We start from the raw sequence: 11,189 nt of genomic DNA on the forward strand, positions 1-11,189 counted from the left end.
TTGATGCATCAAGCAGGATTCTAATTTTTCAGAGTTTAAGTAACTGCCTTTAACAAGACCTTACAGAAGTTTTGAAAGCCATCAGATTAATTTCTGACTTCTGCAGGAGACTCTGGGAGAAGTGCTCTGCATCCAGGATTCAACACATTATTAGCTCTGTGATACATGATTCATACAACATGTGCATTCCTTTCCAGACTATGGCTGCAATCACACGCACCTTTAGATCCAACATAGGTGTAAATGCCTGACAGATCTAAAGGGCATGATCAGACAGCAACATCTGGGAAGCATCCAGCAGTCATCGGTCTGCTGCAGAAGTGGAGTTAAAAGACACTGGGGAAGGTCTGGCTCTAATGGGTTCTGATGGGCCACGGGTGGACTTTCCCCTGTCTGATCACACAAGCAATCTCTCATGCCATCGGGATGGTCTGATCATTCCATCCTGGCTTGGTGCTCTTTCCCCCCACCCTCTTTGAAGTATGCGCATCATCGCATACTCCATAGGGGGCCCTCAGTGTGGAGGTGCGATTCCTCATTTATGTGCATGGGAAACAAACGGTCAACCCTCCCCCTCCCGACTCACCCGCAGTTGCATCTGACCACACAGTGATGGGCTGAGTCCACAGCTACAAAGGGATGTGTGATCTCGCAACTGTGTGTCATATCCCTCCGGAGGAAATAGCCTTGCTTCCCCTCCACTTCAACTGGTGCGTGTGACCACAGCCTATGATTCCTGTAACATATATCTCCAGCATGGTGGACTACAGAATCCTACAGTCTTCCCACCTAAAAATCAAGATTTTTGACTAATAAGGATTAGTCAATATATCATTACTCATCAGGTGGCCAAGCCTAAATGACAAGGAATGTATTCTTGGGAAATTTAACTGAACATCACCTTTAGAAATAATGCAAAAAATACTTTGTAGCTGCCATTTGGGGAACGCTGACAGTGGGTCACCAAGGACATAGTGCGTCTCATTCAAGTACCTGGCATCCATGGCCAAAGTAGATGTACTTTTATATGAACTGTTGTACTCTTAGTGACCAGAGACGATTTAAATATCACACCAGTTGGAACGAGGAATTAACTTTTTTTGTATAAGGCTATTGTCACACTCAACAGGACCTTTGGAAATTCCAGAGAAGGGGAGAAGCTGGAGGGGATAGTTATGAGAGGTTTGGAAGACAGCTTAAAACACAAAAGAAACATGTTTCTTTTTTGTGCATAAGTCAAGTTCCAGGTAAAAGCAAATGACTATTCTATAGCTGTTTGTTTAAAAGGGAAACTGGGATTAAAAATTGTTAGTAAGAAATAGTTAAATGTAGTAACTTGGTGATGGTTTTTGTGGGAGTAACAGGAGGAGGATATAATCCTGTTCTGTCTTGTTTTGTTTTTTTTCTCTTGGGATGAAAGGGAAGTTGTGATGGGGGGAAGTAGAATAGGACCTAGAGGTAGTAAATAAGTAAATTTTGTATGAAGTGAGTAATTAATTAGGATGTTTGTTGGAAAATATTAAAATACAGGACTGTTTGGATAAGCAAATAAGGTGTATAATGTTGAAAAAAATGTTTAGGCCAGATAAAGTTAAGGAAGGAAAATCTGAAGGTGTACTTAAAAAAGAAGAAAAAAGCAACAGATGTATTTGGTAGAGTAGACCAATATTTTGGTTTAAAAGGGAAGAGATAGACGTAAAGACTTGCCTAACTAGAGAAACTAGATACTATTGTTGACTTATGAATTATTATTAAGATATAGGGATTAATGGAAAAAATGAATTTATATGTAGTACCAAAATTGTATTGGAGAGAAATTAGCTATGTTACTGCTTGGAATATGCATTTATGATGTATTTGTGGTGTATAGGTGGTGGGTATGTACATGTTTAAAAAACCCAATAAAAATATATTTTAAAAAAAAACACAGAAGTGAAGATCAGATTAAAGAAATAAAAGACTGCCTTACTTTTGGATTTACTTTTGCTTTATTGTAATTAAGAGCTTAAATATTCCCATTGTAACTACCCATTTATTTCGGCAAAAAATTGGCAAGAAGTAAAACGTTAGTTTTGTTAGGCACTGTTAATGAAAAAAAATGTTATAATACACTTAATATATTAAACCTATCATTCCATGCGCAGCTCATTTGATCAGTTTTGTAATTTCTTCCATTACCAAAAGTTATATGAAAAAAGTTTCTGAAAATATTTTTTAAAAATCTGTTAAAAACATAAGGCCAAATACAGAGAAGCAAAGGCACAGTGTTCATGCACAAAGAAGTCCCATGGGAATAAACAGCTTATTTCCCCGGTGAAAGGAAAGGTTTAGATGCATCACAAGCGGGTACTTGTGGGGAATGAGAGACGCACGGGCACCTCCCATATTTCCCACCCCAGCCCTTCAATAATGCATAAAAGACGGACTGGATAGGGACAGGGAGGTATTCATGAACCTCTCTTTCCGTGCAATACTTGATTGCATTGCTTGCATGTGCACTTATGTTTTTTGGGGGAAGGGGGTGTCTCCCTGTGACTCCTCTGTACGCAGGTGCAACACATATGATTGATTAGATCCTCCAATACAATAGATAATCTGTTGCATATTTCAGAAGTATGTAGGTTAAATTATAACACCATTTAATATGCTTTATCTTCAGCTCATTGTGACATAATTGGCAGGAAAAATGCCAGTCCTGCCTTGTAAACATCCTTCCCACCAATCAAACTGTGAATCTGTTTTTGTTGTTATCTTGATTTGGTCTCCAGCTTTGAAAGTCAAGTCCCCTGGCTGTTGTCCTTCAAATGGATATACTGCTGTCACCATCACAGGACTGGTACACGAGTTTCCTGAAAAAGAAACACATTCAGGTCCTGAGGCTACACTTGATTATAAACTGAGACTTCCACACAATGGATAGAGCGAACATACCAAATTTTAATACTTTAGAATACAGAAAACAGAACCTGGTTTCAATTCAGCACCTGCTAAGCAGTAAGTAAAGGTAAAGGTTCCCTTGCTCGAAAGCCAGTCGAGTCTGACTCTAGGGTTGCAGTGCTCATCTCCGTTTCAAAGCCGAAGAGCCAGCGCTGTCCGAAGACGTTTCCGTGGTCATGTGGCCGGCATGACTAAACATCAAGGCGCACGGAACGCTGTTACCTTCCCACCGAAGTGGTCCCTATTTATCTACTTGCAATTTCTTGCTTTCGAACTGCTAGGTTGGCAGGAGCTGGAACTAGAGACAGGAGCTCACCCGCTCACCCTGTCTTATTAAAAGCATGGTTTACCCCATTTTATAAACTGTCTACTTCTTTCCTTCTTCCACTATTGTTCTAGAAAGCAGCAAATTAATAGTCATCTGTTGTGGATGAACCAGTTTGGGGAGGGGGTGGTGATAGTGGGAAAGGGATTGCAGCTATGCTGAAGGAGTATATCACTGGTATGCAGCTCAGATAGAGCTTGTTGAATTTCCTGATATATTGCACTAAACTCACACAGTGTTATTACAGTGAAAAAATAAAGAGAGAAATGGTTCAAAGGTCATAGAACACCATTTAATTTTTACACTGGCTGCATATCTGCCAACTACTGAGAGTCAAAATATTTGCTGAGAACCAATACATGAAAATGTTTCATAGTGCCACACTGTAATGCTGAACAGTAGATAAAACCATTAACATCTACAAACAGACCAGAGTACTTCCAGCTCAGGTTTGCTGGCAAAGGAACAAATTAAGAGTTTCAAAAGTTAAAAACTGGAGCAACCAGAAACCTGAGCTCTTGCACAGTCTGCTTATAAGGTCTTAAGTCTAAGCTATCTACCAACTCAAATTAAGCTGTCATCTGAATTAACATGTAAATAAATAGCCAGGTTTTCATAGCATGCAGAACAGCTGAGACCGTTTAACCCCTGGACATTCATCTTGTATCTGAAGAAGTGAGCAGTGACTCATGAAAGTCCATGCCACAAATTTTGTTAGTCTTTAAAGTTCTACTGGACTCTTGCTCCTATCTTGTAAGCAGTTTGTTTTTATTGGCAACACTGTTTAAGAAACCAGACTGATAACTGACCAAACTAAAGCAAAGTAAGAAGATAGGCTTGATTTAAACACAATGTCAGCAAGGAAAAAGCACTCTCCTGTGGGATTTGGTATTCACAAACAATCTCAATTAAAGCAGGTTATTTCTGCAAATATGCTACACAGGACATGTAGCCTCTTCACACATGTAACAGTCAGTTTAATGGAGATGTATAACTGCAAATAGTTATATAATTTGTTCCAGCACGAAACATTTTTGTTTGTATTCTAAAGAGTGAAAGGAAAGCATCAACAGAGCACACACAAGATGGTGCTACAGTGCTATATTCAACAAATATCTGAGCTATTGAGCTGTGACGATCTGTTAATAGGAAACGAGCAAACCAAACAGGTTACAGTGATCTTAATTGTGAGACCTGCGTTTTCCTTCTACTAAATCTAATTTAAAAGGCGAAGGAAGTCATTTGTTACTTAGAAGGTCACGATAAGCTATAAAAAGGCCTTCAACATATCCAGCTCCTTTTTTATCCTGGGAAATGGGGGAAGGGGAAAGCCACTCACCCAAGTGCTATTTCAGGGATGGCCAACTTTTTCAACTTTAGAACTCCCCATAGCTAGAAAATGGAATTTCTGTATGTGCAGCTTGTTAATTTAGTCCCCTTAAGCAGGAAGCCACTGTTCCTACAGATTAATTCAGGAACCAAATTAGCACAGCTTGGTGCATCAGAGAGCTACAGAGCTTTGTTTCGAAAGAGTTTCCTTTCAGCACATTTTTTTTGAAACAAAGCATAAAATGTCTCAAACCAATCAAAAACCCAAATAGTTTCAGGAAAATATGCTGTCGAAGGCTTTCACGGCCGGAGTTCATTAGCTGTTGTAGATTTTCCGGGCTGTATGGCCGTGGACTTGGCATTGCCCCAGGAAACTCAGGTCCAGTACTGATGCTATGATTATTAACAATCATCTTCAATGTACTATGCATACTCTCCAGTTTTGATCAAATATGTGGAACGGCTTTCTGAATAGGGGGTAAGTCACTGCTGCAAACAGGGAGGGCTTGCTTAGAATTTGGCATTAGGCTAAAGCTGAGAGCTAGCATCGCACATATTGGAGTTGTAGCAAAAGTATAGACAATATTTTATAGAGTAAGGGACTCAGCTATGAGAAAAGAAAGAATTATGGGCCTTTTTGATACTGTATTGTCTCACAGAAGGTATGCTTGAAACACACCAATATACTTAAAAATCCTTGTTGCAATTCAAAGATCTTTGGGTACACTAATGGAGAAGTGTTAGTCACCTGTGGAGATCAAGCGTCTTTTCCAGGAGAACAGGCAAGGAATCTTGGCAACTTTTGGCCTGTAAATTTTATTTTGGTCACAAATTATTCGCTTAACTAAGCTGGTAGTGCGAGCTGGCAAATTCTATGGATTTATATGCAAAATTATGGCAGTTCATTCATCCCCTACTCTTGCTGCTGTCTCCACCTACCCCCCATCCTTGGCACTTCATCACCCCTCACCCTTGATGCTCTTCCTACCTCCCCCCACCCTCACTGCTCTCCCTATCTTCCCTTCCACCCTTTGCACTTTACTCAACCTGGCTTCTCTTCCTACCTACCCTCCCAACCTTGGCACTTCACTCACTCCATCACCCAAAGCCAGGTGGCCCTCCACAGCATCTGGCCTCCTTGCTGACAAGCCCCCCCCCACTGAAGACCAACATGCTGCTGCCATGCTGAAGCCAGCCTGCCTTGTGCTCCTGCTGGCCTCCGCACTGGCTCCCACACTGGCCCTCTGTGGTTGCTATCCTCCTCACTGGTGAGCTCCCCCTCCAGATCTCCAAGAGTGATGGCTTTCCTATATCACTGGGTTGGATTTGTTTGCCTGCTATTCTCATTAATGTACATGTACAACTCTGAAATAGGTTTTTATGGCAAAACTGCACAAAATAGGGAAATGTTGCCCCTCCAGGGGAGGAGGTGGAATTACATAGATCATAATTTGTAAGGCTTCCATTGGGTATGAGCTGTCTAAATTAATCTACATAGTTATCCCTAATTTGGTGCTGCCTAATACCTCTTACAGTACAGTGGAATACAGTGGTGAACTTTTATTTTCTGCAGGAATGGATGTGATGCATGGCCACTGGTTGTTTTAGAAAATGTAAGCAGGAGAAACTGTTCCATCATGCACTTCAAAAGGACAGTAGATGTTCATGTGCAGAGGCTGTGTGGCAGCATGTTTGTAATAATTTCTAGAAAGCATCCCATAGCCGATTATAAATGATAAAAGCAACACACTAGATCAGGATGACTAATGGATATTTGTACTAGAAGATCCTTAGCCAGTAGGGATAATGTGGCATATCTGTTTATAAGCCATGATGACGTGCTCAACTTTGTAAATAGGAAAATATGAAGCTTCCCTCCCTCCTGCCTCCATTTTAAAGCGGTTTATTGTAGCCTAGTCTCTCTCTTTTTTGTGGTTTTCTGTTTCCTAATCAGGCTTGTACCCTGTGTTCAACTAAAATAAACATCCCTCTTTGAGCTTCCCTTCCTCTGCTGTTACTATTACAGATTGCCTTAATCTTATCACAAGGCAGGAAATCCCCAGGAAACAATTTCTAATACTATTTTTATGATTGCTTTACTAGGATAATACTATTTATGGCCCTTTAAATCGAGATTCTTTTTTTTTTTTGGCTTATACTAGAATGGGAAGGAGGGAGGGAAATGCACCAGTGGAATTCAGGATCCTACTAGGAAGAAACACCTTGAAAATGCACACTACAACAGAGCCAGCCGGTTACAAAACACAGACAGGGACTGAAGCCAGTGCATGCTCAGGCTAGAAAACCGCGGGTTTGAGGTGTGTCTCAGTCAGTGCCATTTTGTTAAATTGAGTAACTGGCAAACACGAAGAACACATACCTTTTTTAGCATGATTAACTCATGGCAATTGTACAATTTTCACAGACTAAACAAATATTGAGGGCATGAACGATGGCTTTCCTCAGGAACGAACAAGAAATGCTGTCAAGAATCTACATGGTTGAGCTCCTCATCCACCAGTCTTTGGCAGCTTGAGACCTCCTGCCAAGGCCTAGAAGCTTATGAAGGCAGCAAATGAAAGGCAGGTGCCTAAACCACCTGATGTGCATGAATAGATCAGCAAAGGTTCTTGTGGAGGTCTGATGCACCCAAACCCTAAAGGGAAGACCATACATTATCAGCTAATTCAGTATGCAAGACACAGTTAAGGGACAGACTAAATGGGACAGTGGCAACCTCATTTCTTATTCATGTCAGCCCTGTTCAGATATGGTGTGCGAGAGAGGGGGGCGGGGGAGAGACTTTGATAGTAAAATGCAGCTGTAAAGTGCAGCTGACGGAAACGAACTCCTTCCTCCACTCCTCTGTCTTACCAGCTTGAGGTACAGCACCGAAACGGGCACCCTTACTCTCAATACCTAAAGCGGAAGAAAAGAGCCTGAGCTAATGAACCGTGGAGAAAGTAAGGTGTGAGGGAGTGTTCAGCTCCCTTCACCCCCATCTTTCTCCCTCCTGTTACTTTATAGATGAGTGGGGCCATACACAGGAATCAAAAGCCAAGGTTACCATTGCTGCACCTAGTTTGGCCCTGCACCATTGTGACTGCACAGCCAAGAACATTCAAGCCTTGTATGTTGCTGCAGCAGAGGCATGGGGAAGTTTCTGCTAGGCAAGGACGTTTTGCACATGCACACAGAGGCATACGCGCAAGAGGTGTCCCACAGCTACTCTTAAGATCTCCGAAAGCAGTGCTGATGAAAAGCGTATCAATTTATGCCTAAAAGGAGACACCGTATCTCCTTTTACATGTAGGGTCCCTCTCACTGATAAAAACTATGGTGCTGAGAAAGAGGAGCCTAAAATAACATATATAAATCCCCCTCTGTGTAGTGTATTCGTTTTCTTCTTCTGCCTTTGGAGAAACTGGAATTCAGGCTGCTTAATTTGGATTTGGATTTGAGCTGTGTGGTACTTTGCCCATACTGTTGCATTTTCAGTCTGGTGGAGAAAGAGTAGCCTTTCTAAAGAGTGACTCTATATCTCGTGGGAGACGAGGCTGGCGGGCGCAATGCTTGGAGACTCTGACAGAAATTGCGTGATTGGAGATTATGACGGGATCGGTTGTGGCAGAAGCTACAGGTCTCCTTTCTCCAGTGCGGACAGCACAAATGATACTTGTGTACCTGAACTGGATTAATAACCATGGAGATGTAGGGTCATTCCAGCTGCCTGTTTAAATCTCTTTCAACATCTGTTCTTTGAAAAAATTGTCAACACTATAGGTTTACTATAGGTCACCTGAATTGAGCAGGCTTTAATCAGCAGCTATGACCTTGATTTATTTCACCACAGGTGACAGGGCTGGCCATACCATTAGGCAAGGGGAAACTATTTGAAAAGTACACAGACGGAGAGTGATTTCAGCAAAGCGTACTTTATTCGATCAGGAACAAGACGACATGGGCCGGCTTGCAGACCGGCTTATATCCCCCGAGAAACCGCCATCCAAAACACACCCCTACTACCTAATAGGTTATTTACAGTGGCCGAGAGTCCCATAGGTTCTCGGCCGGGAACCTAGCCCCCTGATTGGAGTGGGCTAGGATCCACATAGTCCATTTCTCTTGGAGCGAAGCTCGATGTTTGGGTCTGACCACGTGGAGCCCAAGCCGGCCACGCGGTCTGGACTGAATACATTACACCCCTCCCCCCTTGGTCTGCAATGCACCCACAGACGAAGTCCTTCAGGTGGGCTGGTAACTTCCTGATGCGGGTAGAGCGGCGAAGTTCAGGGACTGCTGTGGCTTCCACCCCTGAAGCCCTTGGAGGCGAGCTGGCCGTGAGGGGCGCTGGGGGCAGCGGTGCTGGCATCTCCGGCGTCTCCAGAAGAGGTGTCTCAGGTTCGACCAAGGGTAGAGCCCGGGGGTCGGCTTGCCGGGTGTTGGGTCTGAAGTGAGGTCTCCGGAGCCTCGGCCATGTCCGATTCCTCGGGGTCCAACAGCATTGTCCGACGGCGTAGCTGATCGACGTGCCGGTGTAGAATCTGGACGTCTTCATAAGAGACCTCATACGATCTGGGGTCCTTAACCCGTATGACTCGTGCCGGGATCCAGGCTGGTCCCCGGGCGTAGTTCCGTGCATACACGGGATCTTCCAGGAAGAAACCCCTGGGTGCCTCGTGCGTCTCCATGCCAGGTGCCTCTGCCGATGCCCGGTCGGGGTGCAGGCGATCCAACTGGGTTGCCAGGCAGCGGCCTGTCGTGGTGTGGGGCGTCGTTCACTGGACAAAAAGGAAAGCCACGAGTTTATAATCCCAGTCCGGGAAGTCCAAGCGGCAGAGAGCGTCCTTTGTGGTTCTGACCATGCGCTCGGCCTGGCCGTTGGTGGCAAGGTGGAACGGGGCAGCCCGGACATGGCAGATACCATAGTAACTCGTGAATTCTTGGAACTCCACTGACGTGAACACCATCCCGTTGTCCGTGACCAGCGTGTCAGGAATTCCCTCGGCACTGAAGATCCGCCACATCGTCCGGATGGCCGCCTTCAAGGAGGTGGAGGGCACGGGAACTACCTCCAGCCACTTGCTGCAGGAATCCACCAGGATAAAGAAGAGTTGCCCCTGGAACGGTCCCGCAAAGTCCAAGTGTAACCTGGACCAGGGGCGGTGGGAAGATTCCCAGGCTCGTTCCGGGGCTCAGTGAGGCTTGGGCCGGGACGCTTGGCAGGGGTTGCACCGCTTCACCACGTTCTCTATGTCCCGATCCAACCCTGGCCACCAGATGTAGCTCCAGGCCAAGGCTTTCATGTGCACCACCCCAGTAGGGGCGTGGGGATGACCACCCTACTTTCCCACATGACACAGCCACGGTGGACGGACATCTCATCTTTCTGAGAAGCAAAGGGTGTTACGTCAGGGTCTCCTTTGGCCACGGGCCATCCCCTCACTGCCCAGTCCAAGACCAGGCAAAGTACCTTATCCTTGGAGGTGCAGCGAGCCACCTCCGCGACGTGGACCAGCCGATCCGGAAGGGAATCCAGGAGAGTGATCTGATGGGCGGAAGCCAGATCCGGGTCACAGACCGGCAGCGGCAGGCGGTTCAGTGCGTCCGCGTGGCCCGTTGCCTTGCCGGGGCTATGGACGAGAGTGTAGGAGTACCCCGCCAGGAAAATAGACCAGCGGAGCCCCTGGGGCAAAATCATCTGGGGGGTCTGGCAGTCGGGGGCCAGGAGGCCCAGCAGCGGCTTGTGGTCTGTGAGGACCGTGAAGGGCTGCCCGTACAGATAGTGGTGAAACTTTTTCACCCCCGCCACGATCGCCAGCGCCTCCTTATCTATCTGCGTGTAATTGTGCTCAGCTGCTGACAGAGTCCTGGAATAGTACGCAATCAGGACCTTGCGGCCGTCCAGCAGCCTGTGGCCCAGTACCGTTACAGGCTAGCACCACCGGGAGCGCCTCATTGAAATGCGCCAGGACCGCATTCGAGACGAGCAGGTCTTTGACCGCCTGGAATGCAGCTGCTTGTGGCGGACGTCAGACCCAAGGTGCCGACTTGTCCAGGAGGCGATGGAGCGGTTCTGTGACTGCAGCTTTGAGGGGCAAAAAGGAGTGGTAGAAGTTCAGGAGCCCCCAAAAGGCATGCAGTTCGGACTTGGATGCTGGGGGCGGCGCTTGCGTGATGATGTTGTTGTTGTTCAGTCGCACAGTCGAGTCTGACTCTTCGCGACCCCATGGACCAGCTCCCGCCAGGCTCTCCTGTACTCTACCGCCCCCCGAAGCTGGCTCAACTTCATGTTTGTTGCATTGACGACACTGTCTAACCATCTCATCCTTTGCCGTCCCCGTCTTCTTTGACCTTCAATCTTTCCCAGCATCAGGGTCTTCTCCAGTGAGTGCTCCCTTCTCATTTGGAGGCCAAAGTATTTGAGCTTCAGTTTCATTATCTGGCCTTCCAGGGAACAGTCAGGGTTGATTTCTTTTAGGATTGACTGATTTGATCTTCTTGCAGTCCAAGAGACTCTCAAGAGTCTTCTCCAGCACCATAGTTCAAAAGAATCTATTCTTCGGCGCTCGACCTTCCTTATAGTCCAACTCTCGCA

The 11,189-nt window shown here is 45.6% G+C and overlaps 1 protein-coding gene across 1 annotated transcript in view; it reads right to left on the minus strand.

Annotated features, from left to right (window-relative positions):
- Window positions 1-2,144: 2,144 nt before the first annotated feature.
- SH3YL1 (SH3 and SYLF domain containing 1) overlaps window positions 2,145-11,189 on the minus strand; it is a 44,456-nt gene continuing 35,411 nt past the window's right edge. The window contains exon 10 of the mRNA XM_015425693.1: window positions 2,145-2,849. Within this exon, the coding sequence (XP_015281179.1) occupies window positions 2,656-2,849 (194 nt within the window). The 3' untranslated portion in view covers window positions 2,145-2,655. The remainder of the gene's footprint in view (window positions 2,850-11,189) is intronic.

Source organism: Gekko japonicus, unplaced genomic scaffold, assembly GCF_001447785.1.
Source record: "Gekko japonicus isolate JY-2015 unplaced genomic scaffold, Gekko_japonicus_V1.1 scaffold1336, whole genome shotgun sequence".
NCBI classification, from domain to species: Eukaryota; Metazoa; Chordata; class Lepidosauria; order Squamata; family Gekkonidae; genus Gekko; species Gekko japonicus.